The 15,662-nt window shown below is 39.2% G+C and overlaps 1 protein-coding gene across 2 annotated transcripts in view; it reads left to right on the top strand.

Annotated features, from left to right (window-relative positions):
• Window positions 1–15,662, top strand: part of tanc1b (tetratricopeptide repeat, ankyrin repeat and coiled-coil containing 1b) — a 104,018-nt gene that overhangs the window by 78,528 nt on the left and 9,828 nt on the right. For both annotated transcript variants that reach the window (XM_028023314.1, XM_028023313.1), the window contains exons 11-18: window positions 896–1,127; window positions 1,620–1,786; window positions 4,231–4,838; window positions 7,033–7,141; window positions 7,515–7,637; window positions 9,131–9,367; window positions 10,642–10,827; window positions 11,219–11,297. In XM_028023314.1, coding sequence (XP_027879115.1) covers window positions 896–1,127; window positions 1,620–1,786; window positions 4,231–4,838; window positions 7,033–7,141; window positions 7,515–7,637; window positions 9,131–9,367; window positions 10,642–10,827; window positions 11,219–11,297 — 1,741 coding nt within the window. The remainder of the gene's footprint in view (window positions 1–895; window positions 1,128–1,619; window positions 1,787–4,230; window positions 4,839–7,032; window positions 7,142–7,514; window positions 7,638–9,130; window positions 9,368–10,641; window positions 10,828–11,218; window positions 11,298–15,662) is intronic.

Raw genomic sequence — 15,662 nt, 5'->3', positions numbered from 1 at the left:
TTTTTTCTTTTGCTGTGACTGAATACTCTTTCAGATGCGTTTCTTCAACACAAATTTATAGTTATTGTAGATTAACGGCTGCAGGTTTACTGCAGTGTTGCATCAGCTTGTCTTATATTGTTTATTGGTGCAGCAGCCTGCATGACTCATGTACTTTAGTGAACTGTTTGCTGATACACAGGTTGCTTTATTGTATCTATTCATCCTTTTTCATCTTTACTTGGATGCGCCGCTGCAATATCTTTACTGCAAAGGGCTCTCCACAGTCTGCTTTTAGGCCAATTGTATCCTTCATGCGGGATAAACAACCACATCTCAGATCTGTTTTTTAATAGCTCTATTATATTATATTATGTTATATTATATTATATCATATTGTAATATATGTCCTAATATTTTATATTCAAAGCCACAAAAAAATGACAGAAACTTGATGTCTCAATAATATGCAAACACTGATGGTGTGTTTATAAACAGATTGATAAAAAAAAAATGCTGCCAGCAGACATCTTTAAATTTAATGTAATTTCTGGCGATCATGTGAAGACCTCTTTCAGAGTGTTGAAGGATATCAAATGGCAGTCTGTTCCTTTAGTTTGGATGGCAATTACTGTAATACAAATACACATCCCCAAGGTCACTTTTCTTCTCACCTCTTTCCCGTATTTTACCTAATAAACCCAACTTCCATTAAGAAATAGAGAAACCTGCTTTTAGAATTTTACAATAACTTAATTATTGTTTTCTGCCTAGTTTTTTATATGCAGAATAATACAATTTTAAGTTATTTTCTCCTGGCCTCTCTAATTAAGGAGATTCTGGGTAGCTTTTAGGAAAACGTCAAGTATCCTGGTTGCTTAAGAAATTCTGCATTTGCCTTCTCTTACTTTTCCAGGTGGTTGCGTATCATTATTGCCAGGCTGACAACACGTACACCTGCCTGGTTCCAGAGTTTGTGCACAGTATCGCAGCTTTGCTGTGCAGAGCTCATCAGCTCACTGCCTACCGAGAGCTACTGCTGAAAGAGCCCCACCTCCAGAGCATGCTCAGTCTGCGCTCTTGCGTCCAAGACCCCATGGCTGCTTTCCGAAGGGGGGTCCTGGAGCCGCTGGCCAACCTTCGTAATGGTAAGAACGCTACATTCCAGGGTTTTCTTTTCTTTTTCTGGCCTGTTCATGTGTGACTTTATTTTAGTTTTTTTCTGTCCATCCACCCTTTTGTCCTTTCTTGTTTCCTTCTTTCTCTCTTCCTTCCTTCTCTCTTCCTTGCCATCTATCTCTTTTTCTTTCTCTTTCTGTTTTTTTAAGCCTGAACACTGTCCAATTATATTCCATAATGTGTCATTTTTGTATGTATTGTTTAAGGTGTTTTAAAAGGACTGAGGACTCTAGACATTTAGGTTTGAAGAACTACGGCACTTTGACATTTTAAGAATGGGGTCATTTCTTTTCACAGCTCATACCAGTTAGTAGAAGTGCTGATAAATGTTTAACTGCTAAATGCCACTGCAGTATCATAAAACTCTCACAGCTGGGTAGTTTAGTTGAAATAACACTGGTCTCAGTTGCTGTTCTCTACTTATTGTCTTCTCATTGTTTTTTTTATGTGTACATTTTCAGAGAAGAGAATTTCAGAGGAAGACCATATAATTTTGATAGATGGACTTAATGAAGCGGAGTTTCATAAGCCTGACTATGGAGACACCATAGCTTCTTTCATCACTAAGATCATTCCCAAGTTTCCTTCCTGGCTGAAGCTGCTGGTCACTGTCCGGGTTAACTTAATGGTAAGGAAAAAACACTGATATGAAAAAGACCTTTTAATGTTTGAACCTTTTTAATGTTTTTTTTTTAACACCATGGAGAAGTTTAAAGCACGGTTAGTTTATTAAAACAATATCCCTCGGAGGGAGCTGCATGAAATCAAAACTCGGATGCGAGAATCTGTTGACAGAAGAAGTGTTAGTCTTCTGACCTTTATAGAAATGTGTTAAGCAGAACCAGTTTGTTTAATGGCAGCCACGGGAAGTCCTGTTTGGAGTTTTGCATACATTTTTGTAATGGACTCTGTAAACATGTACAAGATGATGCTTCAGTTGATATTGACCTAAATACACGGCGTCACTTGTGTTCTTTATGTTCACTTAAAGAAGGATGGAGGTGAATACAGGGAAACGTTGGAGGCAAACTTATTGGAAACTTGAAAAAGTTTCTGACTTACACAGAAGCTGTCCCTTTCAGGAGGATATAACCAGCTAGAGCCAGAAAGAGAATAGTTTAAATGAAAATGTACTTATGTGATGATCTCATCAATGTTGTGACCCAAATTCAATAGAGAATCCGTGAAAAGGTTTGAAAATGTATGTTTAAGCTATTAAGATGCATCTTTAGTTATTTTACAAAGATCTTTAGATATGCAAACTTGAAGTTTGATTTGCTGTCACTTCTCGAGATGCTCAATCGACTTTAACAAATGTGAGACACCCTGTCAAGAGAAGCCAGCACTTCCTGGAAGAATTGGCAGATGGTGACCCAGAACTCAAGTCTGTATGACAGGAAAGAGAAGTCTAAAACTTTGGGCTTCCTGTCTTGATGACCCTCAGTTAAACAGCTGTAAAGATCTTCTCTGGCTGTGTTAGGGTCACCGTGGCGGCAGCTGAAGCTTTGACAGGCCCGATGAGCCAAGCGACAGCTGATTGAGTCTTGAATAATAATGTGGTAGCGGACTGACATCCAGTATAGGGGTTATTAATGCTCAGGAAGGAGCCAGATATTGACTGCTGTCCATCAGTCTGTGCTGCCAATTCAGTTTGTTTATTTATTAGCCTGCCAAGCATTTAAAATTCTGGTATCGTCACAGCTCACTCAATGTGGTAAATCACTACGTGGAAACATTGATCATTTGTGTTTTCAGGATTGAATGCTTTTTATGATTTATTTGACAGCACTATGTTGAACAATGTGAATAAAGGTTTAGAGCTCTGCACTGTAGCTTGTCAGTTTGTTTTTGTGTTTTTGTTTTTTTGTTTTCCTTAATACTTGGGTTGGATACTAACACTAAGTTTATCTGCAAGGCATTGCCTTCACTTCACCTGATGGAGTGTGTACCTGTGCATAGTGTGTGTGTTTCTCTGGTTGTGTTGTTATGATGAGGAAGACATAAGCGTTATCTCACTCAGGCAATGTTTCTCAGGCCTCAGACAGGCAAAGGATTGGTGGATTAAGACGCATTGACCCTCCGGGATATGAATTGAAATGTGAGCTCTGGCTAAGACTTGTGCTTACTTACTAGTAGCCACCATCCCATCCATCCCCTGCCTCTTAATACTCACTTCACCTGCTCCTGTCATCCATTTCCAATAGTAGCAGGTGTCTGTGCTTTGGCCTGATAGCTTACTGAGCGTACTTCCCTGCTGTTCGAAAAGCCTCTTTTCATATAATAGTGCCTTCAAAGGTATTCATAACCTTGGAAACTTTTTACACTTCATCATGTTAATACTGAAACAGAAAAAAAATCCCTGTGTTTTATTGGAATTTCATGTGGTAAGTGAACAGGTATAGTCTTTTTTACTAAATCATATCTGGAAGGTTTTGTATCAAACTTTCTACAAAATAGTTTTCTGCCAGAATTCAATTTAATCACGTGAGATCAAGAGCTTCTGTGAACATAATATTTTAATTCTTGACAAAGATTTTGGTGTGACTCTGACTGGTCCATTCCAACACATTAATACTCTGTGATCTAAACCATTACACTGTAGTTTGGCCTGTATTTTTAGCCCTGTTTGTTTGGTGTATCTTTTACCTCAGTCTGCAGTTTGGGGTTTTTTCACCTTATAGTAGGTTTTGTCTGGGAGTGTTCGGTAATTAGCTTTAACCAGCTTCCCTGTTCCTGCTGAAGAACAATCCATCACCCTAGCATGATGCTGCCGACACATGTTTCACCGGATGCTTTGGTCAGATATAGCTGTGAATGAAATTAGATTATATTAGAATCAATAATGCCCTGCGATGGACTGGCGACCTGTCCAGGGTGTACCCTGTCTCTCGCCCGAAATGTCTCGGTGGAGATAGGGATTAGCACCCCTCCCAACCTCACTAGGGACAAGGGTGTAAGAAAATGAATGGATGGATGGATAGAATCGATAACAAATTGAGGCAAAATCCAGGCAGCAATATTGCACGAATCTTCTTCCCTGCATCTTTACCAACTTTATCTTGTCTGTTGCAGGAGATCACCAGCCTTCTCTCGTTCTCTAAAATCTCCCTGGATGATTTTATGGACAACAAAGAGATCACTAATGACCTCAATTCCTATATCCAGTACCGGATCAACAGCAGCAAGGACATTATGAACAACATCAGCCTGAATGGCAAGGCCGATCCTGGCACTGTGACCAAGCTCAGCAGCCACCTGACCTCTCGCAGCCAGGGCTCCTACCTGTATCTGAAGCTCACGTTGGATCTCTTTGAGAGAGGCCACCTGGTGATCAAAAGTGCCAGCTACAAAGTAGTGCCTGTTTCGCTAGCTGAACTGTACCAGCTCCAGTGCAACATGAAGTTCATGACCAACTCGGCCTTTGAGCGGTCCCTGCCTATCCTCAACGTGGCTCTGGCGTCGCTGCACCCAATGACGGACGATCAGCTGTTTCAGGCCATCAATGCCGGCCACGTCCGAGGGGAGCTGCAGTGGGAGGACTTCCAGCAGCGCATGGAGCTGCTCTCGTGCTTTCTCATCAAACGGCGAGATAAAACGCGCATGTTTTGCCACCCTTCCTTCAGAGAGTGGCTGGTGTGGAGAGCTGATGGAGAGAGCACAGATTTCCTCTGTGACCCCAGGTCAGTCCTCTGTTCCGTAAGCAAATGTTTTGCTCTCAGCAGCTCTTCCTTAGGAATGCGGGCCTCTGTTATATGCATGATAAGCTTGTAAAGCATTTAGGCATTTAGGCAGTCCTCTTTCTGTGGATTACAGACTTCAAACAGTCCACAACAGAGTCCGACTAACGCTCACTGATAACATGAAGGCAATAAAAGAAGTATCAGGAAAGAAAGAGGTTTCCTTTAAACAAAACGTTCTGTATTTGTAAGTCTTTCTTTGAAAACTGCATTTCTACGACGGCACACACTTCTTTCTTTGCAAACTTTTATTTCACAGTATGATTCCCATTTAATTGTTCGAGGCGTCCATGAATCTTTGTTGGTTATTTAGTATGCGGAGAGGGATGGAGTGTGAAAAGGAAGCAAAATGCTTTAATCAATACACACAGCACGACTCATGTCTGACTCAGCAAAGTAATTGGGTATGAAATGCTTCAGGTACTCTGATTATCTTTACAACTTTCTAGTTTGTATCAAGTAAAAAAAACTGTTTATAGCTCCACTTAAAGTAGACTCAATACTTTTGCTTACAGAAGCTTAAATTATCATGTACTGAATCAAAGCTGATATTTTATTGTGTTTTTAAGCTAGTCTTTACTCATAAACACTGTGGAGGTTTGATACAAACACACACCTATTAAATTATAACTCCATTTATCTACAAGTAAACTGGGCTACATTGATTGGACGTACTATCATGCTTTCACTTGCTGAAAGAGGAGTTGAGGTGTGTTAGGCTGGATTTCTGCTTAAAACATTTTGTGCTTTGTTTTTGGGCTCAGTGTGTAGAACTGTAGTGTTAGCATCTCAGCCCCTTTCCTGAGATGCTACAGGTTAACTGTAAAGCACAGATGTCTCAACTATGTTTTTGAAACGTATTCTTTTGTTCCCCCAGTTGGTCGAATTTCTCCTTAGGCAGTCTGCTGCAGCTTGTAGTTTTCCAACTCTGGTCTTCTAACAGTGTTGCCATTTTAAGTGATGAGTGAGAATCAGAATCCAGGTTTTTCAAGACAGGAAATAATTAGCAGTTTCACTTGAAAGACTGTTGGTGCTCCAGCTGACCAGCAGTGCACAGCAACAGGTGAGGGAGAGGTTGCGCTTACTCTGTGCTTCAAACAGCTGGAGAAAACTGCAGCCATTGAGGCACTTTCCCAGACAACTCATTAAAAGAACTTCAAACCATAAAACCAATATGAAATGTTTATGAAAGAAACTTTTTGAAACCTCAGTAAATGTGGATGCTGGTAATTGGCATTTAGATATGTGCTGTGCTGCAGCTTTAGAGTCTTAATAAGCCAGTCAAGACTCTGCTATGGATGATTTTAATAGTTGAGAAATCACATTTTTACCAGTTTGTTAAATACACATACACTGTATAAAATGGATAAGATAGAGGATGTAGATAATAGAAATAAAGACACAAAACATGGATAATCAATGCTTGAATGTTTATGTGCTCCTAAGTGTTTACATGTTTTACAAATCCCATGCTGCCCGGTATATAGCAGATATTCCACCTATCTGTGCGTTCTGCTGGGCTGTTTTTGCTCTACCTGACAGATATGATACAGTTGCCTAATTTGAAATTCTTTGGATCAGCCATGCACGCCTAATAAGCTGAAAGATATCGGTCTGGCCCTCCCCTGTCGTGCACCTCTACTCACATACTGATGACTCTGAAGTGGACCAGATCTGAACTTCACATTCTGGTCATTCACAGCCTTCCAGTTCCATTAAAAAAACAAACGCTTATAGTCTGGCATGGGCAGACAAAAGCTTGCTGCACAGTACTTTTCAGTGTCTGTGTTCAAATAGAGGAAATTGTAACCAGATCAAAGTGATCCGCAATCATGCATGTCCGTTTAATGACTTTCTGCATTAATTGGTGCCAGAGTGCCTGTGTGGGGAAAACAAAAAAAAAAAAGATCCAGCAAACTTGTTTTATTTCTTCTTTTTTATTTTACTCCAGCCCTGTGTGGGTCCCTGACCAGCTTTTGCATCAAATTCACACCAACCCTGAATAGGAGAGGTTTCTGTGTAGATGCCAAGTTACTTATCGTTATAAAACAATAAGTGCTTTTATGTTTACGGTTCAGATGAGCAGGCTTCCCTCATTTGGACAGCAGAGTAATCTTTCTGTTGATATGTAACTCAGGACTGGCCATGCTCTAATGGCATTTATGCTGTCACGCCAAGAGGGGAAATTGAACCGTCAGCAGACAATGGAGCTGGGACACCACATCCTGAAGGCGCACATCTTTAAGGTAAAACCACGGAGTCATCTTTGGACATTTGAAATCCATTTTCTGCAGAAAATATTTATATTCAAGCTGGTTTTGTGCAGTGAAATTGTGTTCATACCCCTTCAGATTTTTCACATTTATTCAAGTTACAACCACAAATTGCAATGGTTTTATTGTCAATTTTTTTATTTATACTTTGACTGGGATGTTTTGCGCATAAATATGCTTAGATCCCAACCACTGTATTGCAACTCTGGCTGTATGTTGAAAATCTCAATAAAAAATCCCAATAAAATGTGGTAAAGTTTATGGTTTTAATATGAAAAGGAGTATAGAGCCATTTACAATTCTCCCTACTTGTGTTTGTTTGTATGATGTATTGACTTGTCTGCAGGGTCTGAGTAAGAAAACAGGCGTTCCATCTAGTGTGCTTCAAGCTTTATGGATCAGCTGCAGTGCTGATGGTCTTTCTGCAGCCTTGGCTTCCCTGAGGAACCTCTACACACCAAATGTCAAGGTAAGGAGGCTCTTCATCTCCTCTCTGTGTGTGAGCTAGACCTTCTAGAGCCAGACATGCTCTCTGTTTATGCCCCTGTGATGTGAGTTGTTTGTGAATGATTTTCTCTGGCAAAACAAGCAAATTCCATATTCATTTCACTGGTTGGTTCTTGTGCATGATATCACATCAAGTGACTGAGTCCTACCAGTCACATTCCCGGCACACAGTGATATTTCAATTTTAGTCCTAAAATCGACCAGTAATTCCCAGTTTCACACACACACACACACAAAAAAAACAACAAAAAAATCCATTGAAAATTAAAAGCACTGGAAGGTTGAAACTGAGGAAATATGTTCCTGGGTAGGAGAAATAAGAAATGCAGGGAACAAAAGAATATAGACTGGAGAGTTATGAAAAGGTAAATGTTTTCACTCAGTTAGAAGTCTGTATTATGTATATAGATTTTCTCCCTTACTTCACAACTGTTAATAATGTGGCAACCGGTGCAGAGCATAATCATTGTTTCCCCTCCTTAATTAGACTAATGTTGGTAGAAGGGCTCATTAAACTGATAGTGTGACAACTATCTGTGTGTTACCCTCTACATGAGTTGTTTTCTGGAGAAATAATCATTGGCCATCACTGGAAAGGCTATTACATGCATATCATTATGTTTTCTACCATACCACAGAATTATTTATTTTTTCTTTGCCTCTAAGCTGCTGTCAGTGGGGCTTTATTACTTGTCTGCTGTGAGTCAGTACTTGTGAGACAATTGCAGAATGACCTTGGTTTGTCCTTTGGGAAAAATAGTCTGTTAATTGATTCAGCCGAGGATTCAAACACAATTTTCTCTCAGGTTGCAGAATCCTTATTGGTGCAAACTTGTTTGACAAGATGATTTTATTGATTTACTCCTTAGGGAAGAGAATAACAAACACTTATAATTGAATTCAGCTACTTTAATTGGTTTCTGACCTTTATTTTGAGATTTTCATCAGTTTTTCAATAATATCAATAAATCATTGAGTCACTTCTCGGAACACAGTGGCTCACATTGTTGAAATGTTTTTCTTGAAATTTGATTATGCATTCAGACTTTCATTTAATAATTTTTTTCTGATTCAATTAAATATAAATTGTCATGAAAATTAGATTTTTAAAGTAGCACAAAGATGGACATGAGTTTTGAATAATGTTCCAACTGCAGCTATCTGCATATTCCTCTTCTTTTGTTGTTTTAAAATTTTTAATTAATTTTAAACTAGGAACACTGATATAACAACAACAAAAAACATTGATATCTTTTGATATAGGCATCAAAATTTGTTATGCCGTAAAATATTAAAATAAGAGTCTGGGGCAAAACAATTATGATAATGATGAATTGAAATCTAGTTCGTAATAGGAAAAGGTTCTGATTTGAGGTATGAAAGACGAGGACTGGGTAACGTGGGCTCTCACCATCCTCTTTGACTTTTCTTCACATTTTCCATCTTTGTGGTCAGGTGAGCCGTCTCCTGATGCTGGGAGGGGCAAACGTGAACTACCGAACAGAAGTCCTGAACAATGCCCCAGTGCTTTGTGTTCAGTGTCACCTCGGTCACCATGAGATCGCCTCACTTCTGTTGGAGTTTGGCGCCAGCGTTGATGTTGTGTCTGAAAATGGGATGAGCCCATTGAGCTTCTCAGCCGCTGGAGGACACCTGGGTTTAGTCATGCTGCTCTGTAAGCGGGGGGCCAAGGTAAAGACTCCATATTTTTTGCATGACAATGTTCTTAAAATGAAGACAAAATGTCTTAAACCTGCAGCCATGGCTACCTTCTCTGATACATAATGCATTCAGATCATGAGTATCTTCACATGTTGTCAAAATACTGTTGCAAAGTTAATTCACTGTTTTGTTTTTTATTGAGATTCTGTGTTATAGACGCATACAAAGTAACACGTTATTGTAAAGTCAATATTAACAAAAATAGAATAGAATAGAAATAGAAATCCATCCATAAGTTTCATATTATGCACCAAGCTGTAAAACTAGAGGATGACTGAGTGGTTAGTTGTTTCACAGTGAGATTCATGTTGCCTGTCACAATCAACAATGAATCAATTAATTGCATTATAAAGCTCAAGAAATTCCATTTGCATGATTTGTCGTTTTTCTCTTTTCTCTCTCTCTTTCTACTAAAAATTAGATGTCAAAAGTCTAGTTTATTGGACTCAACTAACCCTTTTTTAAAGAATAATTCTGTTGACAGAAACTTCATACTTCATTTTATTTGTTGTTTTTGTTTATTTTATTTAAAATGTCTCCCAATTTCAGCGTTAAATGTTAATTATAAATTAAAGCACATTGATGTTTCAGAATGTGCTCTTGCGTTACTGGGCTATTACCATTATATCACTTAAAATTGGTCTCAAGACACCGATACTGTGGTTTATCGTGATAACGTCTGGGACAATTTATCGTCCAGCAAAATTTGTTATTGTGTCCGGACCAGTAATTTAGTGGTAATAGTGTTATAATTCTTGACCGGGATGTGCGTTCACAGTGTGGTCTAGTTAAAGTCCAGTTCAAATATCTGATTGAGAATCTGTGGTCAAACTTGAACATTGCTGTTCATGTGGTCACTACTCAGTCTGACTTAACTTGAGCTCCTTTGCAAAAAAGGAATGGCCAAACACATACCAGAAAATGCATTGTGCTGATATGGCAACAAAAACTCGCTTGAGAAAAAACACAAGTATAATTTCTTCCGAATTCACAGTGCTACTTTGTGTTTGTCTATCATGTAAAATCCTCAAAATTTATATAAAAATCTGTGGTTACACCAAGACAAAATCTAAAAAAAAAATAAATAAATGAATAAAAATTCTCAGGCATCAATCCTTGTATTTTACAGAACTTCAATCTGCTTTAGTGCAGGTGGTTATGGCTGCTGCACCAAATTGACCTCACATGTAAAGCATATTTTCTGTTTCTCAGCAATAAATCCAAGAATTCTGCATTTATGCCAGGTGGATCACGTAGATAAGAGCGGCCAGTGTGCTCTGGTCCACGCTGCATTACGTGGACACACCGAGATCATTCAGTACCTGCTGGAGCTTGAATGGAGCGGTGAAGGGCAGCAGCAGGACTCTTCTCTGAAGAACAAAGCTCTGCAGCAGGCTTTGATCGCAGCCTCGAGCATGGGACACACACAGGTCTGACCAACATGCATGCATATTAATTTAGCAAACCAACTGCACACTCTCATGAATTTGAAGATGGAGGAAGTTGGGCCAAGTTTTCTCAGTGGTGATGAATTAATTATTTGACACAACAGGTAGCCAGCAGACTGGGCTGCTTTAAGACTTTAGGTTTGTTTTGCATTTCTCATCAGCTGAAATGCTCAGCTTAAAGTAAACAGAGCTAAAACTCCCTTTATTTGGTTATTTGAGGACCTAAACTCCTCAGTTCTGCTTTGATCCATTTATAATAATTTGCTGATTTTTTTTTCTGCTTCAAAGTTTTGCATGCTGCATCATATAGACGGTTTATTTGATATTTTATACTGCAGTGGTACACCATTAATCTATGTTTCTTTTTTGGCAGGTTGTGAGAGCCCTGCTGGCGCTGAAAAATGAGCATGCTGTGCAAATTGATAGTCATGACACTCTGTGGGGCGAGACAGGTATGTCCTCATCAATCTTTTTGCATTATGTGGCTCGTTTGTATGATGACCTGCTGTTTTACCATTACCAACCTGGCTACTGTAATGGAAAGCTACAACAAAAGAGTTTGCGGTTTTTCTTTTCACAGAGGTCATTTCAGATAGATGCCTATACAGTTAGACTTTATTCTCGTCGCAAGTTAGGTTTACTGGCAAAATGTATGAACTAGCAGTGGTTTATGTTTTTTTAAAATGGTAGGTTAGGCACTAAGCGTTTCATATGAGCTTCACTGTAAAAATGTAGCCCACAAAATCTTGCTGTGGGTCCATTATAGTCAGTCTTGGAGTCTTGGATCACCTGTCCACTCAGGAATCTGGTGGCGGCCACTGATAACTTCCTCTTCCTGCCACCAGGTGGCTTTTCTACTGTATTTTAAAATGGCAAACTATTTTTCCAGCTGTATGTCTAGGGTTATTCTGAGACTTTTGTTTTCTTTTTGTATCATTTACCTTGTTTGTGATAGATTATGATCTCTTCTCTGCACTTTTTAAATGTTCCTTTGACTTTGCAATGAGGCCCTTTTTTTTTAAATCTTAGGCACATGTAAGAAACTAAGGAAGCTTTTTACTAGTTACATCATGTGTGCCAGAGATCATGTCTGATTTCCAAACGTGTGAAGAATTTTGTTCAAGTGGTTGAATAATTTTGAGACGGCAGGTCTCATTAAAAGTAGGATTCATTCATTATATTAGATTATTGAATCATTTAGTATTTTTTATGTAATTTGTTATATTAAAAACATCTTAAGAATTCTGAATATTGCTGGCAAACCTAGAAGACCTTTAGGGGCAGCTTTGTGTTTACACTTTCATACATGCCTCAAATTTCAAGTGTGTAGCATTTTCAATGACTTTTACATTTCTGCAAGCTGCTACATTTCAGCAACAGATTTCTCTTAGCGCAAGTTGATCAACCTCTGCTGATAAATGAAGCATCACTCTATTGTCTCAAAACTACATGTTCACACGGTTCTGATATTTGAAATGAGAAGCACCAACAGCAGAACATCAGTTTTGTTTTCAAGTGAACAGTTTAGGAGCTTGAAATAAATCTAAATAATCAGTGAACAGTGACAGCCACTGTGATGTTTGAAAACACTGCCTTCCTTTTTTTTCTGAACGTCTGCATTCTGAGGTGAAAAATGTTCAACAGCTATTTCGTACTTTTGAAACCAGTGTTTGAAGTTATTTATGGACGATCATAAAAAAGTTGAGCCTGAAAAGAGAGAACGGTAATAATAGTTTCTTTGTGTCTTATTTGGTTCTAAGCTATCAGGATTTAGCTGCCACTGCTTTGTGCACAGGTTATTTAGGGCAGGCAACAAAAAGCAGTTTCTGAATCATACACTCTAACTATATACCACTTAAGTGTCTTCTTGAATTTATTTTTTCATATTTCCAGATCTTGTGTTTTATCCAGTAATTTCTAGCTGGACCATAAACAGTTTTGTTGATGTTTTTACTGAGGGCTTTTCCCTCTTGTTTTTGAGACCCTGTAAGTAGGATTGATATAAATATTGACGTATGTTTTTTAAATGCAACCATAAAATATATTTGCTCTCAATTCAAAAACGGTTTCAAATCTGTTTAGTTAAATGGTCGTCTTTATTTTGCATCTTTACTCCAGTGATTGATGGTATAGCTGGCTCCCATTTAAGAGCAAATGTTTGTTTGACTTTGTGTAAGACCATTATGTGTGCTGTATGATCTTGAACCAAAAATATGTTTGATTGTAGTTAAATGAAGTTAACTTATCAAAGTAGACCTGATAAGCTGTCAGCTTCGATTAAAGGAAAAGGAAGAGGCTTACAAAGTGCCAGACGCTACATTTAGTCCTGGCTTTCAGCTTGAGAAAAGGTTTTTGAGGAAATGACTACAATAACTGATTGTAAAGATACTTTCTGGGAAATAAATCTTTTTTAACCCCTAGTTTAAACACCACTTTATAGATGTTTGCTTTCTTTGAAACATAATCTCTCTTGGAATATTTTTATGATGCAATAGCTCCTCTCCATGAATCTGTCAGAAACCTTAACAGGACATGAGATTCAGTAACATGACACCAGCATTTACAAAAACAGCCACCTGCAACCCTTAGTATAGTTTGAAGCTTATATTTTACAAGTCCACTCCAGAAACATTAACATATCACTTTCTTTGTACTGCAGTAACATTAACTTGAAACATGATCTAATTTGAGCAGAATCCAACTGACTAGAAACAGAGTAGCTCCGGCTGGCCACATAGTTTTTTGCATTCCCAGATGATGAACGTTACATCATTTAGGTCTCGTATTGAAACTGATTTAATAACTGTGAATTTATTTTGCCAGAGTTCTCCATACTTTCTAACTCTGGTGCTGCACAAACCTTTACTTGAAATAGTGATCATGCTGTCTATTTTTCGTTCGTCTACAGTGCAGACAGAAATGCAGAAGTTATTACTCAGCTTTCAAAGTGATCCATCTGGTTGTTCCTCCTAAAATAATGTAATTATTTTACTATTTAAAGCTATTACTATGTAGCTTGAGCATGTACTTGTATGTTTGCATTTACCTGTCAGACATCTCAGCTCATCTGCATTCAGAATTACTTAATCAGTGAAAACAAATTGGATGAAGATAGGCTGGATGGATCTGGTGATGTGTTTTGAACACCCACATTTTTAGCACTTGTCAACAGCTTAAATTTCAGTTTAACCTCTTGTCTTTATTCTGCCTCTCAGCTGCAGGTTTGTTAATCCAATCCTGCTCTGATGTTTGAAATCTCAAAAGCAGGTGTAGTTTCTCAAATATCTTGATCAAAATCATTCATTCATTTTGTCTCTGAAAACATTCCCTGATAACCCGTGAGACCTCCTGTCACACTTACTTCGGTGGTATATTGCATACTTATGCAAATGATCCCACTATGTTTAAATAGAGGTAGATCAGATTGTTCCTCAGTTCAAGCGCCGTCTTTTAAAAATCCCTGTTTTAGGATGCAGTGCAGTTCCTCCTTATGCAAAGAAGAGGTGATTTAAATGCAGACGATCATTCTTGTTTCAACAACCGGGTTTAAAGCAAAGACCAACAAGCTGGTTTGTTGGAAGGAAAAGAGAAAGATGTTGTTAAAGATGTACAACAAATTTAGAATATATATACATACATATATATATATATATTAAAAATTCCCTTCTCACCCACCGCAGGTGGTTCTTATCCTCTGAGCTCGGGTCCTCTACCAGAGGCCTGGGAGCTTGAGGGTTCTGCACATTTTTGGACTGAGATGTCTGATGTTGTTCCTGGGATCTGTTGTAGCCATTGGTCCAGTTTGGGGGTGACTGCCCCGAGGGCCCCGATGACCACAGGCACCACTGTGGTCTTCACCTTCCAGGCCCTCTCCAGTTCCTGAGGCCCTGGTATTTCTCTAGTTTCTCGTGCTCCTTTTTCCTGATGTTGCAGTCGCTTGGTATTGCTACATCTACCACAACGGCTTTCCTCTGTTGTTTATCCACTACGACAATGTCTGGTTGGTTCGCCATTACCATTTTGTCTGTCTGGATCTGGAAGTCCCACAGGATCTTAGCTCTGGCGTTCTCCGCCACCTTTGGGACTTGCAACTTGGTTATGTCGTTCCATGTACACTTTCCCTGCCAGTATCTTGCACCCTGCTGTTATGTGCTGGACTGTCTCAGGGGCCTCCTTGCACAACCTACACCTTGGGTCTTGTCTGTTGTGGTATATCTGGGCCTCTATTGCTCTGGTGTTTAGGGCCTGTTCCTGGGCGGCCAGGATGAGGGCCTCTGTGCTGTCCTTGAGTCCAGCTTTTTCCAGCCATTGGTAGGATTTACTGATATCAGCCACTTGGGTTATTTGCTGGTGGTACATCCCATGTAGGGGCTTGTCCTCCCATGATGGTATCTCTGGCACCTCAACCTCCGTTCCCTGTTGTCTGAGATATTCACTGAGCACATTGTCTGTTGAGGCTTTGTCCCTGATGTATTTATGGATCTTAGTTGTTTTGTCCTGGACTGTGGTTCTCACACTCACTAGTCCTCTGCCTCCTTCCTTGCGGCTCGTGTACAGTCTCAGGGTGCTGGATTTGGGATGGAACCCTCCATGCATTGTTAGTAGTTTTCTAGTCTTAATATCCGTGGCTTTTATCTCCTCCTTTGGCCAGCTAATTATTCCAGCAGGGTATCTGATTACTGGCAGGGCATAGCTGTTTATCGCATGGATTTTGTTCTTGCCATTGAGCTGGCTTCTCAGGACTTGCCTCTTTGTGATCAGCCGACCACACTTCTCTAGTCTGAATGACATCCCAATGTCCGTGCTGTAGATCCTGG

This window comes from Xiphophorus couchianus, chromosome 7 (assembly GCF_001444195.1).
Source record: "Xiphophorus couchianus chromosome 7, X_couchianus-1.0, whole genome shotgun sequence".
In the NCBI taxonomy this organism is placed as follows: domain Eukaryota; kingdom Metazoa; phylum Chordata; class Actinopteri; order Cyprinodontiformes; family Poeciliidae; genus Xiphophorus; species Xiphophorus couchianus.
Note: the sequence above shows the minus strand (reverse complement) of the source record. Positions and strands in the feature narration are given on the sequence as shown.